This window comes from Apus apus, chromosome 23 (assembly GCF_020740795.1).
Source record: "Apus apus isolate bApuApu2 chromosome 23, bApuApu2.pri.cur, whole genome shotgun sequence".
NCBI lineage: Eukaryota > Metazoa > Chordata > Aves > Apodiformes > Apodidae > Apus > Apus apus.
The window spans coordinates 5716778-5739877 of NC_067304.1; the positions used below are offsets into that span (position 1 = coordinate 5716778).

Sequence of the window (23100 nt, forward strand, 5' to 3'; positions counted from 1 at the left end):
GTAATCACAGATAAAACAGAAAAAGTGATATGAAGCTCTGCTATCTGGCCCAAGAGGAAAAAAAAATCTTAACAGAAACACACATAATCCCATTTGAGACAAGTCCAGAAGAAAATAATTGGATCTTTCTCAAGCTCAGTTCTACAGCACCGTTATCTCCTTGATTATTTACTGCACACAGTAATAAGCAGACAAAGAAAAATTGCTCTTGGTAAAGTCTTTCAGCCAGACTTCAGCATCCTGAAAGATTTATTTTTTAAACTGATAAAAGCAGATTATTCTTTAACTGGCAAAGCTTAATAGTTTTGGTTTTTAACAGCCACCACACGGGGTAAAAATAATTGTTCTGGAGATCCCCAGGGACAGGCAAGACGGTGACGGGACCAGCCCTTGGTGCTTCCACAGCACGTCTGTGCTCAGGGCGTGGGAGATAAACCCCAAGACAGAGCCGGGCTGTCCTTGGCCGTGCTTTGCATCAGTGATCTCTGTCTCTCCAGGAGAGGTGCTGCCTCCCTCTGCAGCTCAAAGCAAGGAGCGGTGGTGGCAGCAGTTGGGAAGGACAAACTCCTCAAGGCTTCAGGTGCAACCCCAACCCAGCAGCCCCCGGGAACTTCTCCCTCCCCAGAAGCACAAAATTCAGCTCTGCATTTCATGGATGCATAATTAACCTCTCGAGTAAACATCTATTCAAGCCTACATAATTAGTAGTTAATTTTTTAAAAAGCTAATGAAAGGCCCTTTTAGGTTCCTAATTGGCTGCTACTTCCTATTAGTCAACTCTGAGCATGAGCTGCCAGGATGGGAAACACACTGGGTGGCAGGGGGGGAGTGGGAGGATGGAGAGGAGATGGCCAAGCCTGGGAGGCCTGGGCAAGGCCACCTCAGTGGGCTGTCACTGGGAATCACTGCACATGATTCAGAAGGAGCCACACTTCAGCTGAAGAAATTCAGTCTCAAACCCAAAGGTGTTGAAAATTTGGGAATGGTGGTTTGGACAGTGGGTCAAGATGTGTCCCAGAAAGACAGTTTTCTATTAAAACAATGGCAATAAGAGGTGTGCTAGCTGGAATTATTGAGGGACAGATAATCAAGCTGCACAGTAATGCCTGAACATCTTAATTAACAGTGCATACTTATCAGGAGTTAATTGAACAATTCTTTCCCATTTTAAAATGAGTGGTTACCATTTAATTCCCAGAACCACAATTACCAGGTTAGGAAAAAGTATAAAACCTGCAGCTAGGTTCTTTGGGTAACTCAGTTACCAATTCAATCACTTTGTTTATAAAAATAGCACCAATAAGAAAGGAGCAGCACTTTCCAACAGCGACAGCACAGATTCCAAAAAGCAGCATCTGGTTCCACGTCAATTAATTCCCAATCACGCAGTAAGTGAAGGAATCTCCTTGCTTTACAATCAGTGTCTGTGTTTTAAGGCAGCAAAGGAAAGCAAATAATGCCTACAGATCGCACAAGAGAGGAATACATCATTGAATTGCACGTTATTTCCAGGACCTCATCTAGAATAACACCTTCCCCCATCCAACCGCTCAGAAATCCCAGTTGCATTGCTTATAAATTTCCTTATATACTTATCTTAGCTCCGAATTCCCTGTTTCCATCGGCTGTGCTGCAGTGCTCTCTGCTGGCACCAGCCTGCGAGTTCCCGGGATGCTAGAGCCGAGCACAGGCAGGGACAAGGTTGTCACAGCCCGAGTGTGACCGCCCGGGGCTGCGCTGCTGGTGCTGCCGGCCCCGAGGATTTACAGCCCCCGAGTCCAGCTCCGGGAAACCCTGAGGTGACCAGCACCTTGTATTTGCTTTCTGAGTTTCTATTTACACTCAAGGTGTCACGTCTCAAAACTTCTCTGCTTGAAACCCCCTGTGCATGCACCTCCCGACCCACGGCCCTGCTGCCCTCTCACTGATCATACTGAGCAGAACTTCTCTTGCCTCCCACCTTTACAAAAGCTCTCAGCTCCTCCCTTCTCACTAGAGGATACCTCAGCTAAGTCTGACCATTTTATTCATTTCCAAGGCAAATGCCTCTGCCATTGTCTAATGAACCACACCCAGGACCAGGGGCAAGGACCGGGTGTGATTTTCTTGAGATCCCCTCTGCAGGTGGATCCCTGTCCCCTCGGCAGGGCTCACACGCCTTCCCAACACCTCTGCAAAGGGGCTGCAGGAATCTGCACGTTGTGCTGTTGGTTTCCATCACACCTCCTCACTTCTGATTCATGCATTAACAACTAGACTGCTGCCTGCTCTGAGTGCCTTTGGTTAATAACTGCTATTTTAACTCGAGCCCAGTGAGAGCTCAGCAAAAGTCCCTGAACTGAATTGCCTGTTGTCCTATTTTTCTATCGGGCTGGGTCAAGAGCCACCATCTCAACTGCTTCTTCTTCCAACAGCAAAACGAACCTTTTTGGTTTTCTCACTGTTTCTGAAGGCCAGACTGATGGTGGGGGGGAGGCTGCAGCTCTCACTCACTGAAAGCCCTGCTCTGCTTTGTTTTTTTCAGGCAAGTTCCCTCCTACCTCAAACTGGTGGCAGTTCTAGCACTGCCCTGCTGCCGTCACGCTCTTTCTGCATTATGAGTGTTTTCTGATTTATAATACATTTACAGAAAGAGCTACAAGAGCAGAGCAGGTTTGTGTGCCCACTCCAGTGCATCCCAGCCAGCTCCTCTTCACGACCAAGAAAGTCACAACACAGGACTGTGACACCGTAAACACTTCCCTTTTGTTCTCATTAGCTCTGCCTTAAACTTATCCCAAAGCAATCACATTAAGGCAAATCGTGTCCTTTTTAATTCAATTTCCCATTAATCACCCTACAACTTGGCTCGGCGCCCCCCTCGCGAAGCAAAGCCCAGGGGTCAGACACAGCATCCCGGGGAGGAGGGATGCTCAATGCTCATGCACAGATGCCGGTTTGTCCTCCCTGTCTGATCTCTGTTGAGAATTAGAACCGTGGCGAACCTATTTCCGTAAAGTTCCTGGTGCTTTTCTCCTCTGCTCCCCCCGTGCGCGCCCAGGAGGCAGCAGCAGCACTGGGCTCGGCTCAGGGTCCGTGGGTTCCTTCAGCTGAATCTCTCTGGAAATGCCCTCCCTGGTCCAGGCTGCCCCTCATTTCTGCCTCACCCGACAGCACAAGCTTTAACTGCAGCTCTTCACGGTCTCGTTAGAGCAGGATTGCTGAAAGCTTTGGAGAAAGTGAAAGAACTCGGGGAAGTGAATAAGAAAACCCCGAATCTTATACAGGAACAAGAAATTAGATGAGAACCGAATATGACAAAGACAACAATACTGAAAGCATTACATTGGCTTATGTTTTAAAAGTGGAATTAATTAGATGGGAATGAAAAAGCAGGCAGCAGAAGTGGGCAGCACCTTTCTTTCTCCAGGTCTGTCCCGAGGAGGGCAGAGCAGCCCTGGCCGGGCACCAGCCAGGAACTGGAGGGCACTGGGAACCCTGGACACCGGGGGCACCACGAGCACTGGGCACCACATCCAGCAGCCAGGGCAGCCTCTGCCTCCCACTGAGGGCTTCTGCTCCCTGCCAGCTCCCGGGGGCTTTCACAGAACTGCCTTGGTTGGAAAAGACCTTCAAGACCACCAAGTCCAACCATTAAGACTGACAAGTCCTTAACCTTTACACCAGGCTGCAAATGGAAACCAGAGGGATGTGTCTGTACCCACACCCACATCAGGGCACACATCCATACCTGGGGGCTTCTACACCCCAACAATTGTGGCTCTGGCTCAGGGTCTCCCAGGGCTGGCAGTGGGGCTGGATGCCCCTCATTCCTGGCGGGTATGAACGAGGCTACATGGTGCTGCCACATGGAAGACATTACATGGAGGAGGAGATGGAGCTTTGCAAAGGTTTCTAAGATGAGGTCAATGCAAATTCCACTAAAACTTGGCACTAAAGAAAACCTTTGCCTTCAAATCCACATTCTGACCAAACCCCCTGGTGCTGTGGAGTTCACGGGGCTGCAGTCCAGCCAAGAAAGAAATGGAGAACACTGAACAGCCTTGGCCTGGGAACTGAGCTACTGAGGAAAAAAACAGAAAGAAAAAATAATGTGATTTTCTAGTATTGCCTCAGAGTTGATTTATTCCTGGTATAAAACCAAACCTCACAACACCCTGTACGTTTTTCACACATTATTCTAGATGGCAGTGTAAATCAACCCAGAGTGCAGCCCGTAAAGTTGTTATTGTCATCTCTAAAAATCCTACACTATAGAAAAGATTCAAAGAATGATTAACATTTCCTACACCCACATGTGCTGTGCTTCCTGGGAAGGCACCTGCCCAGAGGTTCTGGAAGTCAAAACAGAGCCATTGTACGGTTCAGAACGCTCCAAAACTCTTGGGATGGAGGTTAACCTCTGCTGCAATGATTTTTCTCCATGGTTTTGTGCCACCTAAAAATGGTGGAGAGCATCACCTTCCTGGGGTAGGAGGGGAGAGGGCTGGGCTGCTGGAGCATCCCGGCGGGAGAGCCCGGGCCGCGCAGCTCCGCGGCCCCGCAGAACTCCCGCTGCCCGCCGAAAGGAAACAGGGCATTGCGATCTGTTCATTATTTGTTTTAAATACCAAGAAGTCATTTGGTTGATTGAAGCCAATTCTATGTGCGTTCCGCCCAGGAATATTTCAATCCCAGCCCCGGCGGCGGCAGGAGCAGCTGGATCCATCCCTGCCGGGGCTCCCGCATCTCGCCGCCGGTGCCGCCGGGGTCGGTCCCGGTCCCGGTACCAGCAGGGAGGTGCGGGCTCACCCCGCCCCGCGGCTCCGAGAGGGGCTGCCTGGCACCGTCACGGCTGAGCCGCCTCCTCCTCTAATCCCCGCAGACCGCGGGAGCCCGAGGAGCTGCCAACAGGAGTTGCTCGCTCCGTGCTGACTCGGGTAAGCACAAAAACCTTCTTTCCTTCCTAATTTCGCGTTTCCTGCCCGTTCCGGGCGGCGGGGCAGCTGGGATGCTGGCTGACCTGCTTTGTAAAATATGCAGGTTTTTTGGTAACCAGAGGACCTTTCTGCACAGCCTGAGCCCGGTGTCCTACAGCACTCACGGTGTATTTAGCAATTTCATAGAAAGCTCCTTCTGGCATTTTACTTCAAAAGCATTTTAAGGAATCTGAAATATTTGTCATGAAAAAATATGATTTTGAGAGTGTTCCTCAGTACTACTGACTCAATGCCCTGCTCTTGAATCGATGGAGTGGTGGGATGAATACAGGATGTTTGATGTGGGTTTGTTTTTAATGGTGAGCTCGTGTTTCAAGTTCTTGTTCCTTTGTCCCTGAGCACAGAGCCTGGCCTGGCAGTTCATTCATTCACGTGCAGATTGCTTGGTTTGGTGGATTTTTTAAAGCAAAGCCCTTTGACTTTTTATTCTCATTTTCTCTAAACTTCTTTCTAATTCTAAAGGCAAACCCATGAAAGCAGCATGTACCTTCCCCCTCCCCATGGAACTTTGTCACAAGACTATTAATCATGTCTTACAATCATTTGGCTAATGCAGTAGATCCATTCAGAGGCAGAGGGTCTGCCTGCAGACGATTTGCTACTGTGAGATATGAAAGTGGAACAGATTTCTTCAGGAAATATTTAAGCAAGGTCATAATAACACTCATTACACTCTAAGCAGTGATGTGTCAGTGGCTGGATCAGGCAGAGTGCAGCAGCAGCCACACGGATCGACTTATTCTGCAGAAGAGACCAAAGGTTACACATTAATATTGAAACTACTTACTACTTTCAGCAAAGACTTGATGGATTGAAGTCCTGCAAGTTGCTTAATTTGTTATGAGGGGGGAGAGGGCAGCTAAACAAATTAAAGCTATGCTATGTACTTCATTTTCATCTCCAAAGGTCTTTACCTACATTAATTAGAGAGCATTTCCAGCCTATTATGCAACCTTAACACACTGCTCCTCTGGCACTGTCAGAAGGTGAAGGAGCAGAAGGGCACAGGCTGCCCCTGCTCAGAGGTGGGTGTTGAAAACCACAAGTTGCTCCCACGCAGGTGGGGTGTCCTCTGCCCCCTTCTCCACCCATGCATCCGCTGCTGTGCCTGGAGGAGGTGCCCACCCCGCCCGGGGATGCTGCCCATGTGAGCAGGGGTCAGGAGGGAGGTGACAAATGTGTGTCAGGAGCGAGATGGACACATCCCACAGCAGGAAACCTGCCTGTCCCACCACAAAGCCTCTTTGCTCACATTTCCTTAGGATGTTTTCTATTCCTGTGAGAAGAAAAGCTTCTTCAACTAAACAAGCAGCTGCAGTAAACCCTGGCTACCCACATGCTGTGCTAGCACTGGGGGGGGTCAGGACATTGCTGGGCCCAAGCCTGATTAAACAGCAAAAACCAGACAACAAATACATCAAACATTGCATTATCACAAACTACTGCAAATTGCAACAAGTGGCTCAAACACTGAGGCAAAGCAAAGAGGAGTTCCCAGAGCCTGCACCAGGAAATTCACAGGTCCCATCATCCCAAAATTACAGCTGGACTGAGAGCATCCTGCACCAAGCCCCTTGGCTAATACTTCCCCGTGCACCAAAACAGGAAAAAGTACAGAGAAACATATGATCCAACACAAGGAAGGAGGAAGGTGGGCAAGTATCCATCACCCGAGCACATATGCAGCTTTACATTGCAGGCAATTCAAACATTTCATTCTTTTGCTCCCAGAATAGCAGCTCTCACTCCCCTCCCTGGCAGAGGGGAGGCAGGAAATGACTGGCTCGTGATGGCACCGAAAAACTGAGAGAGGGAAACCAAAGCCACGTGGAGGGAGTCAGAGCTGCTCATCCAGCCTTGCCTCCAGACACCAGCACAACCCAGTGCTGTACACAGAGAGTGACAGAAGGAGGAACTATAAGATGAGCAGATGATTCACAGGAGACTAAAGCAAACACGATCCTACCTTCCTTTAGGAGCAAAATCCGTTTAAAACAGAAACTTGTTGAATTCATAAGGAATCAAGGAGGAGAATACTGAGAGGATCAAGCTGAAGTGAGCAAACGTTGGGCAAATTTGATACTTGTGCTCAAATGGGCCAAACTGTAAATGGCTCCATGGTCCCCTCCCACCAGGGGGGTGACAGCCACCCCTGCCCTGGTGCCTGTGGCACAGTCCAGCCTCCCCAGGAGGGGTCCCTGCACTGTGCTGTGCTCAGGCTGCCCCCAAAGAGCTTGTGCCAACTGGGCTGAGCTTCAGCACAGGGACAGAGATTAAAATACCCCATGTCCCCGGGGCCAGGCTGACCTACTTCTTTTTACTTGATATTCTTTGTTTGACAGTGGGCTGGGAAAGAAACAGAGAGGTCATCTGAATTTCACCCGTCACTCAGCACCACACTGGCATCATGCATTTGATATTTATTTACAGTGGGTAAAACTCACCTTCCACCAGCAGCTCAACGTCTGCGCTGAACATTCTCTTCTTGTGACACTCCAGCTCTGCAGAGATTTGGGATGGGCAGATGAGTGTGAAACGAAACTTCATTTTGGGGCTCCAATTATTGGCAGAAAGGTTTCTACTAATTAATCTGCATTTTTGTGAAGAACTTTTGATCTTCAGTGGGTCTGAACAGCAGGATATGGCTGGTTTTTATAAGGAGTTGTATTTCTAGGAGTCACACATGCATCAGAATCCAGAAGGTAAAGGAACATCAAGTGCTTGCTGGCCTTTGGTGATTTTATGGACTGAAGCCTTCAACTGTTTACAACTGAGTCAATTTTGTTTTCAATAATGTTAAATTAACCTTTAAAAAATTGTGTCAAGGAGCTCAAAACCCTGAAACCGTGCTAATTAGGGAGATAAAGTAGGCTCAGGAGAAATTCAATATCCAAGGTGTCTGTCATGAAACAAGACCTTTCCTTTTTTTCTCTGCTTCAATACTTCTGCCTTTTCCAAACACTTGTTTTCACACAAAAGATGGTGCCTTGTCTCTGGAAGGCTCAGCTTGTGTCCCACAGGCCTTGGGGCTGCCCTTGCTGCTCTCAGGAAGTGTGATGCTCCACGTGCTGAGGGGATGCCCCACGTGCCAAGCCCCTGCTGCCCAGAGTCTATTGCTTTTCTATCCTGACAGCACGGACAAGCCTCAGCTTTTTTTTTTTTTTCTAGTCTCAGGGCTTCTTTTTCACCTTCCAGCATATGTCCAGCTCTGTAATGTTAGACTTGATCTCATTAGGTGTGCTTAGATATCTGGGTAACGTGTCACACCTCCCAGCCCTTGTGCAAGCTCTAATTCTGCCAGGGCTGGCTGAGCTGCCCCAGGTGACAGTGTTACCTGGTGTCACAGCCGTGAGCCTGGGCAGGGCTCTGAAGAGCTTAGGGGCAGCTGGGAGGTGGGGATGGGACTGACCAAGGTCAAGCCACCCATGAGCAGCAGCAGCAGGTGTTTCGGGTGCACGGCCCAGGGAGCCCCATGGCTGCTCTTCCCAGCACAGCAGGTTCCTCTGATGCCAGTGACACGGGCTCGAGCACCACTCCAGAAAGCTGCATTTCCTGCAAGCTGCCTTCACCACCCCCTGAGCCAGGCCAGGGGCTGCAGGCAGGACCTGTTTGCTGCACAGCTGCAGCACAGACACCCCGTGGGGCAGGGAGCAGGGAGCTGGGCACCCCAGCCATGGCAGCTGCCTCCCAGCAGCCAGCACCCTGCAGGAAAGAGGCAACGGGGAGGTTCTGACTCAGAGCAAAAGAAATCTGTCAATTAACAAAAATTAAAGATGACAGCAGCACAAACTGTACAAGACAGATCAACAAAATGTTTCATATCAATTCTCCTCCCTGCAGTCATGAGCTCTTTAAACTATTTACTATCTGAGCAATAAAGCAGCTCAACCATAATCTATATCTGTCACGAGTTGTTCCTAACTTTTAACTCATTAAGTCATCGATGCTTTGGTTAAAATTAACAACCATTCAGCAGGACTTTTTTAACCACTAATTAGGAAGCAAAATATAAACATTTGTCATTGCCAACATGCACTAAATGAGTATTCTGACCAGAGAGGGTTACCATATGGCGACCAGCTGCCACCCAGCTGATCTGGTGCTACACTGCACTGATGGCTGGAGTGGGAGATGATGGTAGGAACATGGTCAGCACTGGCAGCTGGGAGTAACAAAAGCAGCTCAAAATTTCACCTACTTGAGAAGTCTGACTCATCTGACCAACCAAGCACCAGTCACAGCATCCTGAACCCAGCCAGCTCCTGGGTAATCCTGATCTTCACGTGAGCAGCTGCCACATCAGTCACCTCTTTCCTTCTCCTCTTCCTCACAGCTTTCCCTGCTTCCACTCTGGAGGAGATGGGTCGCAAGGAAGAGGAGGACAGCAGCTCCTGGAAGAAACAGACGAGCAACATCCGAAAGACATTCATTTTCATGGAGGCCCTGGGATCGTAAGTACTGCAGCTCCTCTCCAAACAAAGCCTCCTCTAGAAACAGGCCTCCTGGGCATTGGCCAGTGTCACAAAAAAACACCTCCTGTGAGTCAGGCAGCGACCCTGGGGTGAGGGGTGGTTACCCCGTGGCTGCTGGAGCTGTGATTTGTGGCTCCTGTTTGCCAAGGGGCAGAGAAGCTGCTGTGTCCCCCCAGCCTGGTGGCACAGCTCCAGGCAGCCCTGCCCCCTCCTCCTTTCCTCCTAAGCCCCCATGGCAGCCCAGTTAAGTCTGTGGCCTTTTCCTGCTGAGCACACTGGTCTGCTGCTGCTGCAAGGTCAAGCAAGGTCAAAGGATGGCTCTGGGAGAGATAAGTCATATATTTAGCTGATAAACTCTGACTCCGTTGAGGGATGAAACAAGAATAAAGACGTTCAAGTTGTACGATATTTCTCTGAGAGATACCGGCTTAATTTGCCTATTCATGCGAGTGAGACAAGAAAACATTTCCAAGGAGGTGGAGGAGGAATTGAATTACCTCCACCAGCGAGTTCTGTCACAGCCACATTTTCAGTGACTGTAGAACCCATGGCAAAGCTCCCAAAAAACAGCTACTCCAGAGCTGGGAGACATCTTAAATTATCACATCCCTGGTCAGCCTCAGAAATTAGTTAAATCATCCAGCAGCTTTCTCTAAAGGAATGAGGTAAGGAAAAGCCTTGCTCTCTCCTAGCCAACTTGTTGATTAATAATTTTTTAATAAGGGACATAATTATTATAAACTGTTTGGGACAGCTATATAGAACAGATGCCCCAGCATCTGATTTGTAGGTTGTTAATTTCCTACTATTACATTAATGGGAAAATTCAGCATTAGAAATTGGGATTTTTTTTCCCCACATGCACTGCTTCAGCCAAAGAATATAAATTAAGATCTGCCACCTAAAACGACCTGGAAACTCACTGCCCCTTCCCCAGCATCTCTTGGATGAGGAACGTGAGCAAGGATGTCCCAGAGAGCTCTTCAGAAACTTGAAGGGCATTTCCACAAAACACCCTTCAGAGTTTTTATAGATAGAAGGAGAAAAATGTGTGAAATGAGGAAAAGGTCCCAACACCAAGTGCAGTTTGGGTCAAAGGAGACAAGACCATTGCAGACAGTTCAGTGGGTGCAACAGAGCCCCACACCCACCCGTGGGGCTGCCTCCCCAAAAATCTACTGGGGTTTTTGTTTGGGGTGTTTTGGTTGGGTTTGTTGTTTTTTTTAAAGGAATCCTTCATCCTTGGTAGGAACCAGTCCTGGCAGAGTCCAGGGCCTCACAACCCCAGTGGTTCTGCACATTCTCTCGGCAGCGCTCGGGGCCCCGCAGGAGGAGGAGGAGGCTGAGCTGGGCTGAGCTGGGCTGGGCTGGGCTGCGCTGGGCTGGGCTGGGCTGGGCTGAGCTGGGCTGGGCTGGGCTGGGCTGGGCTGAGCTGGGCTGAGCTGGGCTGAGCTGGGCTGGGCTGGGCTGGGCTGAGCTGGGCTGAGCTGGGCTGGGCTGGGCTGAGCTGGGCTGGGCTGGGCTGGGCTGGGCTGGGCTGGGCTGGGCTGGGCAAGGAGCTCCCGCCGTGTCCGCCTCTCGGTAGGGACCAGCCGGGAGCAAAGCCCCACACAGCAGATGGGGGCGGCCCCGGGCTCAGCCCGCCGAGCTGCACAGCCGTCTGGGCTCTTCTTTCAGGGGATTAGGGGAGGTTTCCTGCCCTCGTTGGCCGGGTTTGCAGCCCCGGCATCCCAACCGAGCGGCGCTGCCGCCGCGCTCCCCGTCCTCGCTCTGCCCTCCTGCTCCCCGGGGCTCCGCGATCAGCCACGAGCTCCGTTTAACTGCCATCAATTCATCTGTTGCTCATTTGATGAGGATTATTGAGGACTGACCTGGCAAAGTATGCACTGTCACTATCCTGAGACACGTGTTCAGCTGCCTGAGACAAACCTCTAACAGGATTGTGAGCTTTAGGCACGTTATAAATCCCTGCTGGTCCCTGGGCTGAACCCCGTGGGAATGTGGGAGACCCTCCCTGACAGCCTGTGACAAAGGGCACACAGGGGTTAGCAGGCTCTGCAGAGAGGAAAACACACTCGATGTGGAATGAAAACATGAACTGAGGTTATCCAGTTACTTTGCCCTTCAGGTACAGCAGCTTGGCTGGTACACCTGGCCTGCAACAGCAGTAAAACACTTTGCAGACTCTTGACAGACACCCCCAGGAGCGTGTTGTCCACTACCTCAACAGAGCTCCAGGATGAACTATGCAAAAAGAACCTTTTCTCTACTAACAGAGAAATATTTTTTCCACATACTGCATCATCTGGCATGGAATATCCTAAGTTTGGGGGCTGTAGTTCCAGCTTTACAATCAGCATCTACTTAAGAGTTAAATTACTACCATATTGTTTTTTCTTGGTTTTTCCTCTCTGTGAGTAACCTGGTGCACAGCAGAAGCATCTGCTGAAGTATAACTTCTCTTTTCTGCAGAGGAGCCTTTTCAGAAGTGTTCCTAGTGAAGCACAGGAGCACTGGCCAGCTCTTTGCTCTGAAGTGCATCAAGAAGTCTCCTCTGACAAGGGACAGCAGCTTGGACAATGAAATAGCAGTCTTGAGAAAGTGAGTATATACACATTGTAATGTGAAGTAGAACAAATGTCCTTTCCCAAGACACGTGGCTCTACAGTAAGAATAATATACAGAAACAAGTGCTTCTTCTCAAAGAATATATAAATAGTGTTGTGAATTACTAGATTAATAAAGTTTTTTCTCTCATTGCACTGCTGGGTTTGTAACCCCAGACCTGTGGATGGAGACAGATGAAGCAGAGCAGTAGGCAGGGAAAGGAGACCCAGAGTTAATGCTTCTGCAGTCCCTGTTACGCTCCCAACGAGGGGCAGGGAGCTGCTTAAAACAAAGGTCTGGTCCTCTGCTGGTGCCTGGTGCTCCCGAGAGAGCTGGCAGCCAAGGATCCCCTGCCACACAGGGAAGGGGGATGATTAAAGCAAGACAACTGTTGGGTTTCCCACTTGAGAAGCCACTTTGTCCTTGCAGGGCTTTTTTCTGACCCACATTTATCTTTGCAGAATAAAGCACGAAAACATTGTGACTTTAGAAGATATTTACGAGAGCACAACCCACTACTACCTGGTCATGCAGCTGTAAGTATCAGCAGAGCTATTTCTTTGTGGCCTGTGGAGGAAGGAGCATGGCAGGGTGACACACAGTATTCCAGCACCCACCTGCACCCAGGGTCCTGCTTGTGAAGAAGCTGCAGCACAAGAGTCGTGCAAACACCTCCCACCACCGCACGGCTTGAACTAACCTGGACATTTCTCATTCTGCCTTGGCCCATGTTCATTTTAGCAGCCAGGTTTTAAACCAAGATTAGGATCGATTTATGCAAATTAATTCATCACAGTTTAGCAGGGCAGAGACAGAAGTACTTCTAATTAAAGCTGTGCCATGCAGGGTTTCTAGAAATGAAAGCATCACGTCAGCAGCAGAGAAAGCAGCTCACTGTGGGCATCAGCTCTGAGCACCTGGCTGCTCCTGCTAACTTGCAAATGTACTAAGAGCAGCCATCCCAAAATCCGCAAATCTGCTTGTGCAGCAGAGCCTGGAGGCAGCCCTGCCCAGGGGGCTGGGTGCCTGCAGCTCAGCCCTCCTGGGACTTGCCTCAGAGCCTCACCCAAATTCCCTAGCTTTGCCAGCAATGCTTACTGGTTCCCTGAAACCGCACTCCAGGGTCCATCAGCCTCTCAGCCTCACAAAACCTGTTGCCCACGGACCAGGTGCAGTTGTAAAAGGACCAGGACATTCTCTTGCCCTGCACACAGAAGCGTGATTAGCTTTGTTTAATTTTCTTTTCAGCCTTTTTCTCTCTGACCTCCCTTTTGCACACACAGGGTGTCTGGGGGGGAGCTTTTCGACCGAATTTTGGAACGAGGCGTTTACACCGAGAAAGATGCCAGCGTGGTGATCCACCAGGTCCTGACAGCAGTGAAGTATCTGCATGAGAATGGAATAGTTCACCGAGACCTGAAGGTGAGACCTGTCCCTCAGCAACCTCCCCTCCCCGGGGAGCAGGTGTGACCACAGGTTGCACAGGCTTTTGTCCCAGGACCCTGTTGTTCCTTTCTAGTTTTCTACCACAAATTCCAACCTCTGACCTCTCTGTGTTCACAGCCTGAAAACCTTCTTTACCTTACTCCTGAAGAGAACTCCAAAATCATGATCACAGACTTTGGCTTGTCGAAAATGGAGCAGAATGGCATCATGTCCACTGCCTGTGGGACTCCAGGATATGTTGGTAAGCCAAGGATCAGGAACGGGCTTGTGCTGGTGGATTCTCTGGAACAAGGTTGTGCTCGTACAGTGCATTGCCTAGCAGGAAAAAAAAAAAAATTACATCAACAACAACATGTTACTCACAGCTGCACTTTGTGGACCAGATACAGACTGGGCTGCAAATGAGTGTGGAGACTGCAAAGTCACAGAATGTTTAAAAACGCAAAGTAAAGGATCATTTTAAGAGCAATATATTTCAGCGTCAGTCATGTTTTCATTGAAAAATCACAAAAATAATTTTAACACAATGGGGTTTAGTTTAATATTCACCAGACTCCATTGGCTGGAGCCACAGCTTCCTGGTTAAAACCTCAGGGTGCAGGCAGAAATTGTCGATGGTTCTTTCTATTCAATGGCATAAAAATAGATACAAAAAGCACAGACCAGTCCAGCTGGTAAATGGGCCTGTTACTGCCTGATTCTCTGCACTGGCACCTCAGAGGCCGAACGCACAAGAAACTATGACTTTTCCCAGTATTAGATAATTTATTCTTGCTTTGAATGTTCATTTGGCTTTGCTGTTCTGCAGCCCCTGAAGTGCTCGCCCAGAAACCATACAGCAAAGCTGTGGACTGCTGGTCCATTGGAGTCATCACCTACATCCTGTGAGTAGGAGCAAACCACATCCTGCTTATTTTCCCCAGTCTCCCCACTCCTCCACATGCCCCAGCAGAGAGGCAGTGCCAGCAGAGGTGATGCCCAACCTCCCAGCTTGCTGCAGGAACACAGCAGGGCTGGTTTCTTCCTTTGCACCAACTCACTAGACCATGGAAATGAAAAGGATGTGGGAATCAGCCCCATTTTCTCTATTATGCGCCTCATCCTTTGTTTTGTTCCTTTCCAGTTGCCTACAAGCACCGTTCAATCTTCCTCAGTTCTTTTTGTCTCGTTTCCTCCCACACCACACAGCTCTGTACCAGCTGTGGCTTTGTCCTTTGGCGGCTGCAGTTACGTTTTTAACTCTTTTCCGCAGCTTTACTGCCACACTGGGAGGTGAGGGGCAGAAGGATGGACAGAGCAGCCTCCTCTGCCCCTCACTCTCCCTGTCAGCCGTGGTGCCAGCCCAGCCAGGGCTGCTCAGGGACCACGGGTCTCTGCTCTGTTCCAGGCTCTGTGGGTACCCCCCCTTCTACGAAGAGACCGAGTCCAAACTGTTTGAAAAGATCAAGGAAGGCTACTATGAGTTTGAGTCACCATTTTGGGACGATATCTCAGAGTCAGGTAAAGCTCCAGCACTGGGAAGTGCTGCTCCCCCTCCCACAGCTGCACCCCAGAGCCCTGCACCCATGAGCCCCGTGCACCCCCAGACACCCCCTCAGCATACGGTGCTCCTGCCTGGAATTCAGCAGCCTCTGCTGAAGCCTCATTAACAGAACTCTGCTTTTCCCAGATGATTAGTGAGCTCAGAAGTGGGCTTAGGTTTCCCTTGGAAACAGGGGAACTCTGGGGTTTTTTCACCTGGATTTTCTGTTTTATTTGTTTTTTCTTTTTTCTCTTCTCCTTTGCTTTTCATTCCCATCAGGTCACATTTCCCTACAGCCACACAGCGACCCATGGCAGCCACCACTGCACCCTCCCACCAGACTAACCTGCCTGTGGAGCTCATCTCCACAGAGTTTACTGAAACCAGCATCTTGGCAACATGTTTTGAAAATCAATCTTTTATACATACAAACAAAAGTAGCAGGAGGTTTGTCAGGACTTAATAACAAACACTGCAATCCTCCCTGCAAAAAAACAACAACCAACAAACAAAATCAAACCAAACAATGGGAGGGATGCAAGTGCTCTTTAGGGCAACTTCTAGCTCTGCTCAGTTTGCACTTTCTGGTGCTTTCCGGAGTTACTTTTAGCTGAATAATTCAACTGAAATTCATGTAATCTAAGCCTGAAGTCTGGTACATCCCCATTGTTTCCTCTGGAGCCCCTCACTGCAAACATCTCCCTTCAGAGGATCAATGAAGTGCCATGAACACCTCCTCCTTGGGCTGGCCTTGGCCATGTCCTGTTAGGGTCATACCTTGGAACAAAGGAAAAATAACCTTTTCTCTCTGCTTCTGCTCCTCTCCCAAACAGCCAAGGATTTCATCAGACATTTGCTGGACAAAAACCCCAACACGAGGTTCAGCTGTGAAGAGGCCCTTCGACACCCCTGGTGAGCAGAGGGGGCCTGGCTGTGGCTGGTGGCCACAGGCATCTACCAGCCTCCAGCTCTCCCTCCACGTGCTGCTGGAGCTGAACACAGGGGTGTCTCCCCAGCCCCCCTTATTAACGTCACCGTCTGCCTCCACATAGCCCTGGGGGGTTTCAGGTTTTGTGTGCAAAGAAAGAAAATGATGAATAATTAAAGATGCAGTTTGTGCACACTTGCCTCCATAAACAGAGGCAAAGAAGAAATCCCACCCTGAGCTTTTCCAAGCTTTGAAGTGTGTGTTTGTGTTACATTTTGTTGCTGTTTTTCCTTTGGGTTTAATTATTGCTGATTGAACATACAAAGCAGTTAGTTGCCTCCAGAATGTGGAATGCCTTACAAATGCCATCTGCCTACGAGATCATTTTCTTCTCTCCCCATCTGCAGGATTAATGGAAATACAGCCCTGCACCGTGACATCTACCCATCTGTCAGTGCTCAGATTCAGAAAAACTTTGCAAAGAGCAAATGGAGGGTAAGTGGTTTGCTGCTGGGAGCCCAGAGCCATTTCTCTAACAAATGCCAACCGCTGCCATCCAGCAGCATGCCAGGCTGCAGCTGGGTGGGGAAGCACCCAAAAGCCGAGACCCACCCAAGGCTGCCTGAAAATTGTGGAGCAGTTACTGTTTGGAGTGTGTTTGGACTGATGTTCCCTGCTGCAACGCACACGGGTAGGATGGCCACAAACGTTCCTCTGTGGTGGCCTCACCAAGACAGTCCAGGAGGGGAAGAAGGATTATTATTGCCTTTATACTGAGGGAGTGAAATCCTTGCTCCAGCAGCAGATCTTTTGGGGAGCTTAATCCAGCTTTTCCTCCTTTCAGACTTGAAGATTAATTGGTACCTCATATATATATCAAGAGTTTTAGTAAGAATTTAGCTGGAGGAAGGAATACCATAGGAACCATGTGTAGGACAGCATTTTAAATGCACACATTCAAAACTCAGCCCTAGTTTCCATTTCACACTGCAGGATAATTTACAGCTGCCCCCCCCCCCCCCCCCCCCCGATTTCCTCATGTAGAAGTGGTCGTGACCTTCAAAGCCTCCACCATTTGCACTCAATGCAAAGCAGGGTGTTCATGCCCAGGACGAGCAGGTCCCTCTTTGCCCACCCTGTGCAGACAGGGGGTGCTCCCCAGCCCAGCACTGCGCACCCCACGCCCAGCCAAAGCCTGGGGGCAGCCCCTTCCCTCAGCAGGCTCCCCTGGGGGCTCACCCTGGGGTCTCTGTTCTCCTCCCCAGCAAGCCTTCAATGCTGCAGCCGTGGTGCACCACATGAGGAAGCTCCACATGAACGGTCACGCAGCAGCCGAAAGCTCCCTCTCCATTACACGAGACTCAGAGGTGTCCAGACCCAGCACACCCACCACAGCCACCCAGCCAGCAACACCCAGCCAAGAAAAGGACACATCACTCCCTCTGGTTCCCATGCAGGGATGCCCAAACCCCCACACTCAGCTGGAGCAAGACACAGGAATGAGAGAAGAAAAGCTGCAAAGTCCCTTGAAGAACAGGTCTGTGCCCACGGGCAGCAGCCCAGTCCTGCAGGATAACCACAGCACACCAACCAGAACTTCTTGTGGCTGCAACCCAGCCTGTGTGGGGCATGAGAAAACAAAGATGTCCTTCTGCTCCGAGACTGTGCTGCTTAAAAAATCTTCAAAATCCCAGTAGGTATCCAAGTCATTAGCCATAATTTCCAGCAAAATATAGGGGAATAACCAGCTCCGGAAGGAGCTGCCTGGCACTTCAGTTGCCAGCCCCACCTGGAAGTAGAGAGGGGGGAGGAACAAGCACAGAAGCAAACATTTGACTGGCTGGAGAGTGGTGCTCAGCCAAGTGCCTCCCATGCTGGTAGGAGCATCAGGTGAGGCACCTTGCCCAGGCTGGGTGCCAAAGCCTGCAGTGAGCCCAGGCTGCAGGGCTCAGCTGCCACACTCCACTGACTGGAGTGTGTTTGCTTCCCCAAAACTGCAAGTGCAGTTTTGTGCAAGTGCAACTGCAAGTGGTGGATGATGCTGCTGATGTCAGTGGCTCAGCTGGTGCTGAGCACCAGACTCTGCTGCAGCACTGACTTGCACCAGCTCCACTTTGCTTTCAGCAGCTGATGTTCTTTTATATTAAGAATGTAACTTCACCTACAGAAAGATTTTAAATATTGCTCTCCTTTTTCCTCTTTCTCTTCCGATTCTTCCATTTCTGAGCAGTCATTTCAAATCAGAAGTTCTTGTTCCAATGAAAACTGGCAAACACTCTTCTCACTGTGGCACTGGGCAAACTGGAGTGTGTTTGATCATGTGATGAGGAGGCAGCCACCGGGCTCCCCGCATGGCCAGTGGTAAGTGCTCCTCACCCCACTCCCCAGCTGCTCCTAGTTCATCCCATTGTGGCGTGAAAAAGGGAAAGGCACAAATAGCAAAGTGACTGTACATGAAATTAATTGGCTCTCGGGTTTTCTGCAACAGACAAAGCACGTGAAAGGAAGCCAAGCATGGACCTGTCCTAGCGAGCTCTGCAGTTATTCAAAGCTGCTCACTGGGATTCACAGTGGAACCAAACAGCTTTATCAACTGGGATTAGGGCTCTGAAGCTGTGACCAGGAGCAAAGGGCTGACAACAGGCTGCTGGTCCATGGCCAAGTGTAGACAGGACATCTCTGCAGCCTGAAGGGCTATTCCTTATCCCAGATTTGGTCCAGGCAGGTCAGTTTAAGTTGCTTTGTTACCAGAGAGCAGAGCATGGAGAGGTTCCTTTTGTAGGTGAGCAGAGTTCAATCATGAAAGTTTCAGCCTATTTCACCACAGCTTGGATTAATTCTGAACTAGCTAAATTGTTATCATTTGCTCCACATCTATATGAGCAGCAAGAAGTATTTCTATTAGATCCTGCCATAAAGACTGTTCCTTAAAGGGGAGCACATGCCAGCACAGTTCTCCAAAGCTCCACGTGAAGTGAGCTACATCCTGTCATCTCTTATCACACTCCCTACTGATGAGATCACAACAGCAGGGCTGTAATATACAAAGCATTAACAGAAGAGACAAATGCAAAGTCTGCAATAGGCTCCAAAAAGGTCCATTCCCATGATCAATCTTGTAATAACCCTTCACAAACAAGGCAGACAAAGGGATCTAAGCTGCTCTAACCCCCATGCTACTGCTTGTTAACAGAGCCCGTTTTGAAGGTAGCAGCCTAGTGAAACAAAGTTCAACCCTCAGTTGAAATCCTCTCTCTTGCAGACACAGAAGGGCTGTTTTACTCTTTCCTGCACTTCAAAGCCAGACATCAACAGTGCTCGTCAGAACTGGGCTCTGTCCCGCCCGGAGGGGGCGGCAGCAGCGCCGGGAGCAGGGCCCGAGCAGCACCTCTGTCCCAGGAATCCATCAGTGCAGTGACCTCGGGGGGTTTCTGGATCATTAAAGCTGGGAGACAGCTCTTTAGCGAGGGAAAGGCTGAGGCTGCTCCTGGCATATTCAGTGTACATTATCCATACGACATTGCTCAGTGCTATAAGCTTTTGTTTTCTGTGTACTGTTTAGTTGTCCAAGGCACAATAAATGCACTGCACAGCAGGAATCCTACGAACCAAAGCCATGCAGAGCTTTACTCAGTGGCAGCTCGGTCCTTTTTACAATCTGCATCCTGTCCTCTCCTTGGGTTTCAGTTAGTCCCAGGCTTTAGCACTTGGAAGTTCCGCATCGACCGGCTGCCCAGTTCTCACTTCAGCTACAGAAGGAGAGGCAACCTGCTAGCAACCTCCATATGTCTGATAATAATCACAGCAAGGTCTAAATTCCCTGCCTCCAAGCCTATAATTGCACAATAAATACTTGCTTAATAAAGCTGAGTTTTGTTTTGTAAAGTGCCTGTTGGTTATTCATAGAAATCTGACGTGGAAACAGTCTGTTAAATCCATGCCACAGCGTTCCCTGTGCATCCACAGACCTGCTCCCTCTGGCATTTCTCTGGCAAAGTGTTGCACGGTAAATAGATTGTGGCAGAAAAGTCAACAAGAGATTTGACTTCACCTTTGAATATGAGATGGCATTTCTCTTATTTGTATAAATACGGTACGTTTATACAGATACGATGGAGATAAAGTTCTCTATTTCTGTGATCTCGTTCTTGGAAGAAAGATCTAGGAGGGAAGCACTGAAGCCACGGCAAGTTTTACAGATTAACTGCAACGTAGGTAAAAAGTATGAAAGGGCCCCACATGAGGGTTTTAATTTGAAAAGTGACATTCAGCTTCAAGAGCTTGAATAGCCTAAAACAAGGAAAAGGAAGAATGTCTTGGTTTATAAACCCCTTTGGGAATAACAGCTTTGGGGATGTTTTTATTTGCAATGGAAGACAATGTCTCTCCCTCTTCTATCTCCAACCACCGGCAGCTCCAGGCAGTCCAGCCAAGGTGAGCCCTCTCCAGGGGGCTGCTCCTTTGGCTCAGTGCAGCTATTTTCCAGAGGTATGGAAACTCAGTTTGCTAGAAATAGAGACATTGGGCACACGAGAACTCCAGCTGGAAAATGGGGATCAATCCAGCAGTCAGTGCCTGCAGGAGGAAGGCCGTGCCATGGGGGCATGGGCAGCTGCTCAGGAGCAGCTCTCGTAGTAGGCGACTCGCTTGGCGATGGCATCTCGGATCATTCCCACCTGCTTCTCCAGGCCTGACAGCCTGGCTGACTTGGACATCAAAGCCTTGTTGCTTTCCTGAATTTCCACCTCTAAAGCTGAGGAGAGAGGGCAGGAAAGGGTTATGTGATGATGGGAAAGAAGGAGGGCAGGTTGGGCTGAGCCTCCACCTCCCCTTCCATAGCCCTAGTGGGGCATGGAAAACCAGCATCATCTTCTCCTGCATTCCCCCTTCTCCCCATCAGAAAACCCCAACACGCTGTTCCAAAGAAAGCCATTACTTTTGAATGCTTAAAAATTGAAGTGAGCACATGAAAGAAAAGAGAGGTACATCAGCAGGCAGGGCATCCCTTCCACAACCACCCACACACCCCAGCAAATTCTAAATCAACTGGCTAAGCACCAGCAGATGCAGCCCAAATCTGCACTATCTCACTGCCAAAGCTGCCTTGACTTCCTCGTAATTTCTTTCCCTCACCCTGCTGGGAATCAAAAGCCCTTTCCCTGTGCATGAAATGATTGCACTGAGTTCACAAAGAGTCTTACTTTCCATCCTGAGCATCATGGCCAAAGTTTCCTCAAAGAGAGCCTGTGCCTCCAGGTCTATGCTTTGCACCCTGCTGCCCTGCTCTCCCAGGGCTGGGCTCTGCTCCATCCTTCCCTTCAGCTCAGTGTACATTTGCTTCACTTGTTCAAAAGCCTGTGGAAAAGAAATAAGCAGGGCAGGTAGGATCAAGAACACACACCGGGGGTAAGAGGATTTCTTAAATATTAAATGGACACTGCCCACGAGCTCTGCCACGATGTTATGCAAATGCATGGCAGTTTGATGTGCTCTAAGAGATGCTGAGTGGCAGCTGAATGGGCTGCTCTGCCTCAGGCAGGAGATCAGCAGAGAGAAGTTTCCACTAAAAAACATTAGGATTGAGAAAGGTCCTGGAAAAACTCAAGTAGCGTGAGGCTGCATCAGATGAGTAAGAAGTGACAGGGCAACGGACCAGCCGTGGCCTGAGCAGGAAAGGCTCCTTGGCTCCTCCAGAACCGAGCCAGGACACACTGGCCGTGCCAACAGCAGCAGGGAGGAGCGGCAGAGCTGCTGACATACCTGCTGTGTGCTGCGGGCGCGCTGCCCCGCCTCGCTGCCCGTCTGCCCCGCCTCGCTGCCCCGCAGCCGGTTCTGGGCCGCCCTGCCCTGCAGCACCGAGAGCTGCTCCCCCAGCCCCTCCAGCTGGGCCACCATGGCCTGCAGGTTCTTCTCAGCGGGACCAAGAACGGCCTCGATCTGAAAGCAGAGAAGCCCCACGTCAGGAAGGGAAGCTACCAAGTGGGGAAGTTTGGCAGGAGCGGTGAGCAGGGCACGGTGTGAGTACCTGGGAAGTCACCACGCGTCACCTACCTCATCAACGCGCTCCTGGATGAAGCGGAGGGAGGAGCTGGAGCCCCTGATGGCTCCCCGGGCCTCCAGGAGCACCGTGTTGGCTTGTCGCAGGTTTCCCAGCACCTCCTCCACGTTGCCCTCCACGGCATTAGCCCGGTTCCTGGGGAAAGGTGGGAAACAGCCAGAGTAAGCACAGGTGGTTGCATGGGCTGGAAGTCAGGGCTGCAGAGGCTAAAGAAAGAAGCTTGAGAAGGAAGACAGGATTTTGACTGAGAAGGTTGCACTCTCCTTCCCCCAAAAGCCACAAACCCATCTGGACACACTGCCCTCCAGCAGGTTTCCTTTGGAGAGAAGTGTCATTTCCATTTCACACCCCCAGGCAGAGAAGACAAACTGAGAAGGGGAGAGAAAAGCCTTCCTTTAAACTAGTTGGAAATCTTTATTTTGCAAGTAGTGCAAGAAAAGGTACTGAAGGGAAAGCAATAACCACTGAACCAGTTTCAATGAATACTTTTCTGCGGCAGTGGGACTATTCAGGGTGGGTGACAGGGCGCCCTGCAGAAAGCCAGACTCCCTTGTCTCATCAATCCCAGCAGGTTAAGCAGGTGTCAGACACTATCAAGGAGTTTAGGTACTTATCCCGCTGGCCTTCTCACCAGGATATTGCTGCAAGTCAACACGTGACAAAGTAAATGCTCCCAATTTGCAAGGACACTCTGTAATTAGTTTTTAAGGGACCATGGGATAATCCTCCCAACTTTCACCGAGAAAACAAATAGCCCATTTAATCTCCTCATGCTCTCTTGTGCAACTAGGATGTAGGTCACGAATATCGAGTAATGCCAGGGCAGCCCTGTCATCTCTCATCACAGGGACTCAAGTGATAGAGAAAATCCTCTCTTGCTTTTCATAAGGACCTTCTTGTTCTAGCACCTGTAACAAGATCTGCTCTTGGCAGCCAGATCCCTTACTTGCATCGGGGCACAAGGAGGTGTCTGCAGAGATGACAGACACTTTTTTCATTGTGTGGACATAGATGATCCTGGGCTAAATCTTTGCATTGTGCAAGTCAGTACAGTGACCCCAGCTGAGTGCCCTTGAGTCCCAACTGAC

At 49.8% G+C, this 23100-nt stretch overlaps 2 protein-coding genes across 3 annotated transcripts in view; one reads left to right on the top strand and one right to left on the bottom strand.

The window, feature by feature from the left end:
* The first annotated feature begins 4723 nt into the window (after window positions 1-4723).
* On the top strand, window positions 4724-19364 carry CAMK1G (calcium/calmodulin dependent protein kinase IG). The gene is made up of 13 exons (XM_051638934.1): window positions 4724-4919; window positions 9313-9430; window positions 11924-12052; window positions 12520-12594; window positions 13342-13480; window positions 13622-13745; window positions 14313-14388; window positions 14892-15004; window positions 15860-15938; window positions 16362-16449; window positions 17220-17647; window positions 18185-18315; window positions 19217-19364. The coding sequence occupies exons 2-12, from the start codon at window positions 9339-9341 to the stop codon at window positions 18276-18278; spliced, it is 1437 nt and encodes a 478-aa protein (XP_051494894.1). The 5' UTR covers window positions 4724-4919; window positions 9313-9338; the 3' UTR covers window positions 18279-18315; window positions 19217-19364.
* Window positions 19365-20170: 806 nt separating this feature from the next.
* The window catches only part of LAMB3 (laminin subunit beta 3), a 32151-nt gene continuing 29221 nt past the window's right edge, over window positions 20171-23100 (bottom strand). For both annotated transcript variants that reach the window (XM_051638933.1, XM_051638932.1), the window contains exons 20-23: window positions 22006-22147; window positions 21715-21891; window positions 21156-21309; window positions 20171-20707 (exon numbers count right to left, since the gene is read on the bottom strand). In XM_051638933.1, coding sequence (XP_051494893.1) covers window positions 20571-20707; window positions 21156-21309; window positions 21715-21891; window positions 22006-22147 — 610 coding nt within the window. In that variant the 3' untranslated portion in view covers window positions 20171-20570. The remainder of the gene's footprint in view (window positions 20708-21155; window positions 21310-21714; window positions 21892-22005; window positions 22148-23100) is intronic.